This window comes from Juglans regia, chromosome 2 (assembly GCF_001411555.2).
Source record: "Juglans regia cultivar Chandler chromosome 2, Walnut 2.0, whole genome shotgun sequence".
In the NCBI taxonomy this organism is placed as follows: domain Eukaryota; kingdom Viridiplantae; phylum Streptophyta; class Magnoliopsida; order Fagales; family Juglandaceae; genus Juglans; species Juglans regia.
The window spans coordinates 19,303,205-19,316,775 of record NC_049902.1 but is presented as its reverse complement, the minus strand read 5'-3'; the positions used below and the strand labels follow the sequence as shown (position 1 = coordinate 19,316,775).

At 38.2% G+C, this 13,571-nt stretch overlaps 1 protein-coding gene across 1 annotated transcript; it reads left to right on the top strand.

The window, feature by feature from the left end:
• Nucleotides 1-2,400: 2,400 nt before the first annotated feature.
• On the top strand, nucleotides 2,401-10,292 carry LOC108986526. Its single transcript, XM_018959170.2, has 5 exons — nucleotides 2,401-2,839; nucleotides 2,934-3,011; nucleotides 5,138-5,219; nucleotides 9,283-9,425; nucleotides 9,844-10,292. Exons 1-5 carry the CDS (start codon nucleotides 2,573-2,575, stop codon nucleotides 10,063-10,065), a joined length of 792 nt encoding a protein of 263 aa, XP_018814715.1. The 5' UTR covers nucleotides 2,401-2,572; the 3' UTR covers nucleotides 10,066-10,292.
• The last annotated feature ends 3,279 nt before the right edge of the window (nucleotides 10,293-13,571 follow it).

Here is a 13,571-nt window from a genome sequence, read left to right as displayed (position 1 = left end):
TTATTTTTGCTAGTGGGGAAAAGAAATCTGACTCAATTGATGAAGAATATACATGCATATGAATCTATGTCGGGGCAATTGGTGAGTCCGGCAAAGTCCTCTATTCTTTTCTCCTCTATGTTTATGCCTACTAGGAAATTAGAGATGCATTGATTGACTGGTTTTGTGGAAGGAAAATGGTCGTGTGTGTATTTAGGGGTGCCGTTACATGTGGGAAGGATCACCATTCGCCTTTTTGAGCTTTTGCTTTTGAAGGTGCAGAAAAGATTGGCAGGGTGGAAGAGTAAAATTTTATCCTTTGGAGGTAAAATTACTCTTATCAAACACGTATTATCTAGCATGTCAATCCATAATTTATCAGTTATGAATTTACCAAAGGGGGTGTTGAAAGCTTTAACATCTATTTTCACAAACTTTCTTTGGAGCTCTGGGGGGGAAAGGAAGAAGAGGAAGTGGGTGGCTTGGAGGAACATTTGTTTACCGATGGAGGAAGGCGGGTTGGGTATAAGAGATATTGCCGAAGTGCAAACTTCATTATTCATGAAATTCGCTTGGAAACTGCTGGATGGTAGATCATATTGGGCAAAATTTTTTACGGCGAGATATGTGAGAGGAGAGCATCCTACATCTATATTTCACTCCGTGGGTTCCATATTTTGGAAAATGATTATGTTAGTTATGCCTATTGTGGTTAAAAATTCTAGAGTTTTGATTCGGAATGGGGAGGCTAATTTCCTATTTGATAATTGGCTGGGTGATGGAGCTATTGTTGATTCATAGGAGATGGTGGGCGATTCTCGATTGCAGGTTGCAGATTTTATAACGCCTTCTGGCTGGGATATGAATAAATTAACATCTCTTTTACCTGTGCAGATGGTTGACAAAATAATATCTTGGCCAGGGAAGATACGAACTGGCAAAGATATTCTGGTTTGGCAGCCAACTCCGGACGGGGTGTTTTCGACAAAATCTGCTTAGCAACTTATCTTGTCGCATGGGAATATATGTCATTTGTGCAATGGCTATGGCATAAGTATATTCCAAAACAAATGTCCTTTGTTTGTTGGCGAGCAAGAAAATAGGCTTTACCGGTGGTTGATACAATTGCTAAACTTGGGATTCCTTTGGTCTCAAAGTGTAATTGGTGTGTGTCTCCTAAACAAGAAACAACTGATCATGTTTTAGCTGGTGGGGAGTTAGCTACTAAAGTCTAGAATTACTTTGCTAGTATATTGGGCATTCGTTTACCTCACACTCGAACTTGGCAGGGGATCCTCAATGTGTGGTGGTTACATGCTTCGGCGTCTTCACAAATAGGTTTGTGTCGTGATCTTCTTCCTATTCTAATCACTTAGGCGTTATGGAGAGTAAGGTGTGATGCACGGATGGAAGAAAAAAATACTGATTGCAGAGGGGTAACTTGGCGGGTTAAGGCAATTTTGATAGATATTTTCTTTAAAGACCGAAATTTTAAATAGATGAATTTTAAAGATCTAAAAATTGTTAAGGAGTTAAATTGCCCTCTTGTTCCGGTTGGGAAGAAAATTGCCAAGGCTGTTGCGTGGAAGAAACTGAGAGGGGGTGGAGTTAAGCTTAATATTGATGGTAGTTCTCTTGGCAACCTCGGGCTGGCTGGTGGAGGAGGCATTTTTCGGGATGACAATGGCCGAACCATGGCTGGTTTTGCAACGCATTATGGAGTGGTTTCGAATACAGTAGTTGAGAGTCGTGCGCTTCTTGATAATTTAAGGAATGGCTCAACAAATGGGACTCAGGGACTTTATGGTGGAATTGGATTCGGCGGTAATAGTGGGATGGATCCGATCAGGAGGTTGTAATCTTTAGTATTTGTGGAATTTTTTAGAAGAAATTAAAGTGTTGTTTTGTGCCTTGAATTGTAGTATTTGTCATATTTTTCGAGAAGCTAATATAGTTACTGATTTTCTTGCCAAACAAGGTGCCAATAATAATTGTTGGTCGTTCACTTGAGCAGAAATAGAAAGCATGATGTTTAGAGGACTGTTGCGCACAGATTATTGGAAACTTCCTTATTTACGTTTATAATTTCCTTTCAGGTATTGGTTTTTAATTCTATAGATTTTTTTTTTTTTGACATCTGAGTTTGAAATGTCTCAAGTGTGTTGGTTTGTTTTCACAGTATTCAATCATCATAAGTGAGAATTTTTTAATAAAATCAAGGACGGGTCACTCTTAAACAAGTGACATTCACTCTTTCTAATTAAAAAAAAAAGAGGGGTGCAGTGCATAAAATTTTCAATAATTGATTGATATTCTGAAAAGTATTCCCATATGAAAAACAAAAAAACACAAAAACAAAAAATGGGACAAGCATATGGTGTACGTACGTGTGTCATTACAGACTGCAGGATGCTGCCTTCTTGTTATCTTGCGTGCTCCAGTGAAGAGCTGCATTTTGTGGCCCAAGTTTCATTGCCAATGAACAAATGCACACTGTCGCCGCGTGTCTCCGACACCGACTCATTCCATTTTCCTGTAGGCTGAACCAAGTTCACTTGTTTTCCATGCAGAAACTGATCCCTTTCTGGCAACCATGAGACCCTCTTCCCCGTACACCGCAAAACCAGTCAGAACACCACCGACGCCAACTCCATCAGTCTTCACCCAAAACTTCACTTTCAATCTAACTGTGAAAAGGTTCTCCGTGTTCAGGCCACGTAATGCCAGATTTGCAGTGACCATGACCACCAGCTCCGGACACTCTTCATCTCCCGTGATCGAATCGGATATCGGATCCCACTCCAGCATGTTTCGGAATACGCCTGGGAAGGTGGAAGCCATAGAGGAGGGCATCGAGAGGGTAGAACTTTATACTATAGAATTGATCTAAGTTCTTTACAACTAAACATGGTTTGCTGATTTAGATATTACTTTCTTCATTGAAATGTATGTAGGCTATATATCGATGTCGTTTCATGACGCTTTTGGGAGTATTGGGCTCTTTGGTCGGATCAATTTTGTGTTTTATCAAGGTATGATTTGTTTATTCGTTTTGGTTATTTCATATCTAAGATGTTTTATTTTCTTCTTGTGAGGGATTCACGAGGCTTTTGATGTGATCAAATTGGCTTGGTCAAGATAATTTTGAGAACCCATGTTTTAAAATTGTTTTAGCTTTGCAGTCTTGCCGATTAACAAGTTAAAAAAAAAAAAAAAACCCTTATCAAAACATTTTTTAAAAAAACAACTTATTAAAATTGTCCCAGTTTGATTTGTGGTGTATATAAGCATGTAAATGTGTTAAGTTTGCAACTACTCATCACTACTTTCATAAGAATAAGGTTCCATCTCAAATTTGTGTAGTCATGACCTTTATGTTTGGTATTCTCATATAAAATGATTTGTACAAGCCCCCCGCATAGGCCCTTTGAAAAAAGTGCAGCCCATATAAAAAATATATTTTTTACTGTGGATCCCACTTTTGTTCAAAGGGTTTGCACAAGTCTTGCACATCCTAGGCTTGTATCCAGCATTACTGGCTGGATAATTTATTTTCAACAAATAAAGGATGGCCACTTGTAATTTGTGTGTTCCATTCTATCCATCAGTCTCCAAATACTTCTTCATTACTTCAATTAGGGCTGACAATTCGTGTTTTCGTGTCGAATATTGGTCTTGTCAAATCAGTTTTGGATTGTATATGAGTCAATCCTATCATACGAATCTAATTAAATGCATTAGACCTTTCAATCCTTATCCGCTAGTTTCATGTTGAATTCGTGTCGAATTCACAGCCGAAACACAGGATTTGATTAATTGGGTCAAACCCTTAATCCTAGCATGCTAGTTAAATATTTTGGGTTTGCCAATTGTGTAAAACATTGTCAGCCTTAACTCCTATCTATTGTAATTTAGGCCTCCTAACTATTTTTGCTCATTCATTTTTACTTCAGCTACTCTTCTTCATTGGTCTCCCTCTTCTTTCCCAAAAACAAATGGGATCTTTTGCACATTTTCACTAGAATGAGTATTTATCCAACACATCGCATATGTGGAATGTCCTTGCTAACTTTTGCCCACTTCTTATTGCATCTGCAATTGGCACAGTGCATCGCTAGTAGAGTACACAAGCTCATATTCCAATGGATCAATTCACCTAATGAAAGTTTTATTGATGGGTTTTTCACTACCATAACCGTCCTATACAAGGCATGGAAGCCAATGTTTAAAAAAATCAGGACACTTAGCACTAACACTTTTACTTTCTGTATAATTTATTTGTTAGTTTATATGGTTTTGTTCTTCTAATGTTTTGTAGGGAGTTGCTCACTAGTTTTGTACAATGATATTGTGAAACATTGGAGTTTTTAGCCATGGAGGGTTTCTTGGAAAGTAAAAAACGAATAAAGTGTAGTTACAATGCTAAAACATGCATAGGATCAAAGGTTTAATATTTTGGAGAAGGCTGGCTGTTGATACTTATCAAGTAGATGATTTTGTATAGATCTACGTTTTATCTTTTGAGTTAGTTTTCAGTAAATGGTGTTTCTCCCACCTTGAGGAGGCTGGTATATGAAAGTTTCTATTCTTTAAAGAAAATGTGGTTAATATTATTGTTAAAGGATAAAACAACTTTATTTTTTTCTCTCTTCCCTCTTAAAAGATGGATATATTAGTGCAAACGATCTCATGAATAATGCTCAATCATATCAAGAGGGATTAACTAGTTAATCCAGATGAAGTTTAGGGTTCAAGCCCATTGATGTAGAAGAGGGTTTTGTGTAGGAAGGTTCTAAATTCACTATTTTCTTTTTTATCTCTTTTTTCCTCAAAAGAAGATGTGCATGATCTTGTTATTGGTAGCATAATGCATTTTTTGGTAGGACAAATGCAGTTTGATGATAATATTTATGGATATCTAGAGCTGTTATTTTAGTTCAGCAGCTTTTAGTCTTTGACATGAACCTTGTCAGATTTTTTTTCAAATATTTACCTTTTGAATATTATAGGTTATGTTTGCTTCTATTCTATTTAGTGCTCCCACATGCACCATAGATAATATGGGCTGGTTAATTTTAGCTGATTTAATGGTTTTGTGTTGATGACCTGTTACCTGACAAGTCTCCTTAATCCATCGAGTTACACTGTTGACATGCAGGGCTGCACCCATGTTCTATCATCGTATTTGGAGTACTCTGTAAATCGGGGAAAAGTGATTATGTTGCTGGTTGAGGCTATAGGTGAGTGTTGTTGAACTATTGTGATATTCATGTTTCTTCCCTAAGATGTAGAGTGCTTGCTTTGTTTTATCTTGAAAAGTGCATCTTATGGTTAATTTCATTCTAGATGACACATATGCAGCTCTCACTCATTATGAGAACACTTAACTTTGTTGTGTCAAAGAAAATGAGACTAAAATTTGTTATTTTACAGATACGATTATATAACCTAATCATACTGGAAAATTAGCAGCATGGCATAGTGATTGGTATGTCATTGTGTTTGATCTTTCTAAAATCATTTGCATTTATCCTTGAAAAATCATAATAGAATAAAAAAAGAAAAAGTGCAGTGGAGATAGATTCCCCTTCGATCGTACACTGGGTTCGAGGAATCCCCTACACCATGCTTATGAGGCCTATGGCGGTCTCCATTCACCCAAGGGTGATGACCATCCCCTAAGGATTCCGGGGATCCACCCATTCTGCCCTGTTCCCCTCACTGGGAAAAAGTGTTTACATAAGAGTTGAAACAAATTTTATGTGTAAGGTTGTTGCGAACGGTTGCCAAGTGCTACTTATTTTCTTTACTGTAGAACTAATGTCTTTTGACAGATTAGCATCATGCACTGTAATGGAATATGGTCGATAATTTGCCACTGAGTACTGCTCAATATGTGATCCTTGGATATTAAAGTAAAGAAGATGCATACATTTGATCCCAAATGGAGCAATGTCTATAGGGAATCTCTTATTAGGGAGACATAAAATGGGGCTTGAGACCTCTATCATTTTCTACTACTAGTTTGAGGATAAAACATGAAGTGGTGCTTTTAATGAAGAATCCTGGGAAAAAACTCTTCCTTGTTTATAATTTGGGCAGACATTCCTAGAGGTCAATAAGTTTGAGCTCAAGTGGTTTCTCTTCACCCAATTAGACATGATGGGAGTAAAGTTGCAATTTCAATACCTCCTTGGTGTATGCCTAACTTACCAATTAAAACTATGGATGAACATCCTGAGAAGAATAAAGCAGCCCAGGTTTGTCACATAGAGGTAGTTTGAACTGACATGGTATTCATCTCCTCTCTTTTTCTTTTTTAATGTTTATATTTTCCAGTCATCTCCTGTAAAACAATAAATCATTCGAAAACATTTTCAATTAAATGTAGCCATAGACTAGTGGTGCTTACAAGCAAATGTACCTCAAATCAAGGACTTCTGGTGTATGCATATCGATTAATGGGACAGGGTTATTGCTGCCTTTGGTGTTACAAAACAGATAGTTGATGGAGATTTTTTTTTTTTTGATAAATAAAAATTTGATTGAACCACGTAATTAGGCATAACCCAAGTACACAGGAAATATGCAAGAGGAAAACGCCTAATTACAAACTAAAGCTCAAAAACAGCACAAAAGTCATTTAGACTAGCCCCATCCATCACAATAATCGAAGCCCAAGGCAACAAAGTATGATAAAAGAAGTCTTTAGTCCCTCCCACCGATCGTTCTCTATTGTCAAAACAGCGCTCATTCCTCTCATTTCAAATACACCACATAAGACAAAGAGGTACCATCTTCCAAACGACCACCATTTGACGATTGCCTTGAATCCCCTTCCAACAGGCCAGGAGAGTCATCACCCTCTTAGGCATCACCCAAGCAATACCAAGCTTAGCAACAACCTTATCCCACAAAGCCTTCGACACATCACAATGGAGAAGAAGGTGATCCACCGATTCGCCACCCCTTTTGCACATGAAGCACCAGTCCATTACAATGATACCTTGCTTTCTCAATTTATCGATAGTAAGAATTTTCCCATGAGAAGCCAACCAAACGAAGAAGGCCACCTTGAGAGGCACTTTGCATCTCCAAATATTTTTCCAAGGAAAAAAATCAGTAGAAGAATGAGACGCCAAGAACTTATACAAAGATCTAACCGTGAATCTCTTATTACCAAGTTGTTTCCAAAGTAATCTATCATCCCCTCCAGACTTTATTTTGAAAGCATAAAGCAAATTGTAAAAATCAGTAATGTCCCCCACTTCCCAATCCTGGACATCCCTAATAAAGCTAACTGACCATTGAATAAGACCAGTAGTATTGTCCATATAATCCACCACAGAAGCATCTTTTTTCGAGGCAATTCTAAAAAGAGAAGGGAAAGCAATCTTCAAAGCCTCATCTCCATACCAGAAGTCATGCCAAAATCGACATCAAAACTATCTTCAACTCCCTTCACTGGCTTCCAAATCTAATCTAATAAAACAACCAAATCCTCACTCTTCTCACTGACAGATGAATTCTCATAAGACATCATACTCAATCCTCACACAGAGAGAGAGAGAGAGAACTTGAACTATAGGCAATTCTTCTTCGTTACTTTACAGATTCATCATGATGGGAGACCCCTAGAGGACTTAACAAGGACATCGATACAAGTTGTTGATTGGAGAATTAATGAACAAGGACATGCATATTCATTAATAGGACAGAGTTATTGCAGTCTTTGGTTTTGTGAACACATGATTGATTGGAGAATTAATGAAATTTTGACTATACTGAATTATTTGTGGTGCTTACTTGCAAATATTCAAGCACGTACTGAGTTCCAATGAAATAAATATTCATTTTTGCAAAAGTCATTACTGTCTTTGTGTGACGGATCCCATGGAGGATTGGAGACTACACGAGCAAGAACACAGAATTTTTACCAATGAATTGTATTCTCTATGCCTGATATTTTTACCCCAAGTGTGGGGGTGTTTCCCCTCCATTTTATATTGAAGAGTTCTTGTGATATCCCATTCAGACTGATGAGTGTAGGTGATGTATAGAATCCCACATTACTTGGAGGAGAGACGTTCTTGCTCTTTATAACTAGTCCTTTTGGAGTATGTTCCAGATATGGCTTGGGTCTTCCCTTGGGGCATTACTAATTTTATCAAAGCAAATTCTAACCGGAAGTGTGGATCTTGAACCGTGCCACTTTTGATGGAATGGCCCAACGAGAATGTTGGGACTTTAAGGGGGGAGATTGTATTACCCTATATTTGACTGATGAGTATAGGTGGTGTATGGGATCCCCCACATTGTTTGGGAGGAGAAGTTCTATTTTCATAAAGATGTGCTTTGGGAAAAAAAGGGTGGTTGATGTGACGGCTGTCCTTCGAACTCCCAACAATGATTGCCTGGTCAATATCAAGCATTCAGACTTATGGGCTCATTAAATCATGTTGCCTGAAAGAGAGAAAACTGATAATGATGATCAGCCATGCTAGTCAGGTTGGGAGGTGGCTTTTGTGGCAATATTATGAAGTGGTATTTTAATGTCAGTGAACTTTTGGGTGGCTGCCTCTCGTATAGCAATAATGCCAATGTTGACAATAGGGGGCTAATATGCAATTGATAGGAATAAATTCTTGAATACTTAGATGTGAGACTTCTAATGTCTTTTACAATTAATCTTGCAAAAGCTTATGATGAGACAATTTTTTCGAAGTCAATAGAAGGTAGTGTTTGAAGGTGAGTGAAGTGGCTTTTGGCATGCATCTAGTCAGTGTCATTCTAGATCGTGTTATATAGGATTCCTATAGGACTTTTTTCTGCTCTGCGGAAAAGGTTATGTGAAAAGCTAATTATGCATGTTTTCTTGGAGAGTTTTAATCTTGATTGAATTGTAGAATAAAGAAAGGTTTTGTCAGGTTCTGTTTTTTCTGACCTTTCTTAGCTGTAGTTTAACATTAGAAGTTTGCTACAGCTTGTAACTTCGTGGATTTCTTTTTTGGTTTCTTGAAAGAGAAGCTTAGGGTGTTAAATAGATGGAACTTGTAAAATTACTGACCTTCCACTGGGACTTGGAGGTATGGTGCAGGTTATGCTAAAATTTGAAGTATTGTTTACCTTACATACTGCCCACACTACAGAAGCTATTCTGTTTTTCTTTTTTTTCTTTTTTGGGACAAGCAAGGTTTGGGGTATGGGGACTTGATCCCCATAAATCCCCTCGTGATTGGCCATTTGCCCTTGTTCTCTGTTAGTCTGCTCACATAACTAATTACTACTACATTGCACTTGTAGATGTCTATCTTTTGGGAACTGTGATGCTGGTTTTTGGAATGGGTCTTTATGAGCTCTTTGTCAGCAATCTTGACACTGCCAAATCACGATTGAAGGAAAAACTTCCATACCAATCTAACCTCTTTGGCTTATTCACTCTAAAGGTCAGTTCAAATTTTTTCAGCGATTGAGCAACTGCAATGCCTGTTAGCCCAAGTGAGTGGGCCATAAGCCAACCTTGACTGATTGATGCTTTAGAACAATTAATTGTTCATTCTAGAAAACCTGACTGCTTTAGGTAGTAAAAGCATTGGGAAAACTGATATTAATGGTTTCTGTATTTGGACATTAAAATTGATTTTGTCATTTCTTTTAGTTGAATCGAGTCTTGTAACATGTGAAATGCATTTAATTCATGAAAAAACCTGTACTTACCTGTCTTTTCTGCTTTTCAATGCCAGACTTACTAGTGTTACATGTGAACTAAAATTAGCTGGAAGTATGCAAATAAATGAAGGTACCATATTTGAACTTGTGACAATACTTATTTATGATCGACCTTCCATTTCTTTCCATTTCCAGGAACGACCTAAATGGTTAAATATCAAAACCGTCAATGAGCTAAAAACCAAGCTTGGCCATGTTATAGTGATGCTGCTTCTAATTGGGTTGTTTGACAAGAGTAAAAAGGCAGTTATACAGTCTCCGGTAGATTTGCTTTGCTTCTCAGCTTCTGTCCTCCTCTCCTCTGGTTCCCTGTTTCTACTGTCGAAGCTCACTGATCCAGCTGATTGCCCAACATGATGCTGCTTTGAGAAAATAACTAATGGAATGCACATACGTGTTTATATGTGATTGTACCTTTAGCATATGAGCCCTTTAATGTGACTTATGGAAATTTCATCAAATTAGATGTGTCTTCACTGTCTGAGTTGCGTCTGAACTTTGCTACATGAACCAATCAGGTGCATATCTGGCTCTATGCTTTCGCAATTTTATAGATACTATTAAGACTCTGTGTTTAGTCTTTACCCTATAGACAGTATGGTACCGACTGACTGCTGAGACTGTGGCCGCTAAACAAACCATGACCATGATATTTTTTTTTTTTTTTATAAGTAAAAATATTATATATATCGATAAAAGTAACCAAGTACACTGGACGTATACAAGAAAACACCTAGCCCATACTAGAGAACTCCTAATGACCCAAAAAGCCCATGAAATCTACTCAAAATACACCAAACCCGAATTGAAATGTAACACACCTCCCCAACCCTAGCCCCTTGTTTTCTGTAAAACTAATCCTCTACCCGAAAATCCCACTACGAGAACGTCTTTACAATGTTCTCCCTTTAGTCTTCCTTTGACTTGAGCTACCTTTCTTAGCATCGTAGTTGATTGCTCATGAAAGATGTTTTAACTCCCTATTTTTCTTAAAATTCCATAACTATGTTTAAAAAAAGCTTTTTAGAGAGAGACCCGGGAGTATCTGGATGGGATGATAGAATCGGGTGGCCATGTTTAAAATTCAACTACTTTGGGATGCCAACATAATAATTTATATTTACACGTGTGCAAAACCAAATATGGAGGAGTTTTAAGGCTTCGTTTGGTTGATGAACTCCTCTCAACTTATCTCAATTCATCATTACAATTTTTTCAAATTCCAACACAAAATATAATAAATAATTTAACTTTTTCAAATTCTAAAATAATAATAATATTAAAAAATAATATTCTAACAATATTTTATCATCTCAACTCAATTCAACTCAACTCAACTCATTTCAACATCCAAACACAACCTTAGTAATGTATATTTGAATTGAAGGAAGTGATGTGAACGAAGGATCTAGTAGACTAGAATAAAAGAGGATTTTAGAAGTGGGAGAGCTCTTCTATTAATATTTACATGCAATACAGGCGAGCAGGCGAAAGATGTGCAAACTTTTATAGTATACGTCCCTATCCACCTTTGTGTAAAACTTAAGACTTTGCTGGGGAGGAGGGATTTTCTCTTCATCGCCTTAGGCAAGTGCCGACACTCTGTCAATCATCTTTGCGGGGTGCGCAGATTTAGCGAGTGGGTTTGAGCCTTGAGGGGCAGCCACCATTGCATGCCTAGTTCTTCTATCTACTTGGGCGTCACTATATTGATGAAATGTGTAGGTATCATTACCCTATATATATATATATATCTGCTGTGAAGGCACTTAGGAGGGTCTTTAGAGGGTGGGGGGCAGCTGCAAGCACTACCTAACATGATCCATAGGCTTGTCCCAAGTCAACCAATGACAGGTGTACTGAGTCTTGAGGGTAAGGATAATGTAGGTTAGAATGGACTATAAAAAATTGGATTATATCAAAACCCAAATGCAGTAGAATTAATAAGATATGATCTTTTTAAATTTTACTTGTGATCAAGCATAGAACATAAAGATTGAATCTTTTACCTTAATATTGCTTAAGAACAAGATTTCAACCCCAAAATCTATGAAGTTCTTACTTTAGAAGACCGAAAATTCCTTCTACCCTACTCAGGCCTGTGCATAAAAGGGTCTAGCCCAACCAATCCGAAAGGCCCGACTAAAATCGGGTTCAGCGGATCAAACCCATTACCGGGTTTATTAAGCCCAACATCGGCCTGCACAAGAGACGTTTGTGAAGCTGTGACAGAGACGCCTCGCGATCAGCACGAAGGCGACGGAGGAGCGCCAGTGCTCCAGCATCGTGTTGTTGTAAATATCATGACGTGGCATCGTGTTGCTCCGTAGATCTGCAGTGCTCCGTAGATCTGCACAAGAGTCGAGCTTGCTGCTCCCGGAGAAAGAGAGAATCGACTTCGTAGATTTGTAGATACTATGCGCCCTCTCTAGTCTATAAGTAGCGGATCATGCCTCACTTTCCTACACTTTGTTTGCCAAAGCACCTCTCTTTAACACGTTTTCTCGTTTGTTTCTCGGGAAAATATTTTTCTGGACCCCTTCTTTTGCTGCTTCTCTTTCCGGTTGTGCTGTTGCATTCTATTTTGGTCTTTCAATTCAGAAGTCTCTATTCCAAGCCCGATCTACCATTCCTCCAGCTCCTTTTCAGCCTCTGCAGCTCTCTTCATTCTTGCACCGACATGTCGCATGTTCGTCCTCTCAATACGGAGTTTGTCATATGCCTTAAATGATTTCATCTCTTCAGTAATCTTCACAAGTTCAACAGATGGCTTCTCACATACTATGGGCATGTATGAGCCTTGGACCTGGGTTGCAGTTGCAAGTTCCTCGGGAGCAGAATCACCAGCCTACAGCCAATGAGAGAAAATCAAATGTATGCGACACAAGCAAATATTTATTGTCCAATCAATGGGGCTACAGTCATTCACACCAACCTTAAATTTGCATGCTTTCTCATTCGACCCACTTAATTATGAATGAAGGATCGAATGCTTTTCGTTTTCTTTTGGTTTGGTTTGGTTTTTCATTTTAATCGTTTATATCGCTGGCATAAATAATGCTGAAGTTGTTCGACGACTCGATATTTTCTGCAGAACGGGCTTCAACCCGACCCAAAATTTGCTGGTCGGGTCGGGTTACGATGGACCATGCTACTCTTCGGGTCGGGCCCAAATCTTTCTTGGGCGGATCGGTTTGCAGGCCTACTACTCATTGCATAAATTTAAAGCCAAGAGGAAGTGAGCTCTCCTCTTCTTCCTCAAAATGCATGGAACATGAGGATGAAAGACTTGAAGAACCATTTCTTCAGCTTTTCTCTCTCTATGCATGCATGGATGCCTAATTAATTAGGGAGACCCGAAAAGTTTCTCTCTTGGCTTATCTTATAATATCTCACAATTCCTATTAGCCATAAACCTTTTATCACTATTGATTTATAATTGTAGCTAGTCTATGATCTAGTTACTATATTTTTGTTGGTTAATAACAACTGATAAACCTAAATACAAGAGAATAACAAAGATTTGAGAGAATGTAAAAGGGTTCGTCACTCTTTTTTCCACATACAACACGAGAAAAGATTACGATAGCAAGCTCCTCCCCGGCCGGAGAGCCTTCAGGACAAGCGGGCGGATGTTTTCTAACATTCAACCACACGTATATAAGTTAATGTTTTCTCTCATTTCTCTCTATTCCCATGACACAAGGAAGGAGAATTGAGACAAGTTTCTCTCTATAATGCACGGCCCATGCTGGGGAATAATGACATTGATATTTTGGCAACCTTGTTAGTCCTTAAACAGAGCTAGAGCTAGAGCTAGAGCTAGAGCTAGACCTATTTAGAATAGAAGAATCCAAGCTCCA

What these genes read in the sequence shown, in the direction of transcription:
- LOC108986526 (XM_018959170.2), top strand. Translation starts at nt 2,573, where the DNA reads ATGAGACCCTCTTCCCCGTACACCGCAAAACCAGTCAGAACACCACCG. An exon ending in TAGAGGAGGGCATCGAGAGG is followed by an intron (nt 2,840 to 2,933) that starts GTAGAACTTTAT and finishes AAATGTATGTAG; the next exon opens with GCTATATATCGATGTCGTTT. An exon ending in GTTGCTGGTTGAGGCTATAG is followed by an intron (nt 5,220 to 9,282) that starts GTGAGTGTTGTT and finishes TTGCACTTGTAG; the next exon opens with ATGTCTATCTTTTGGGAACT.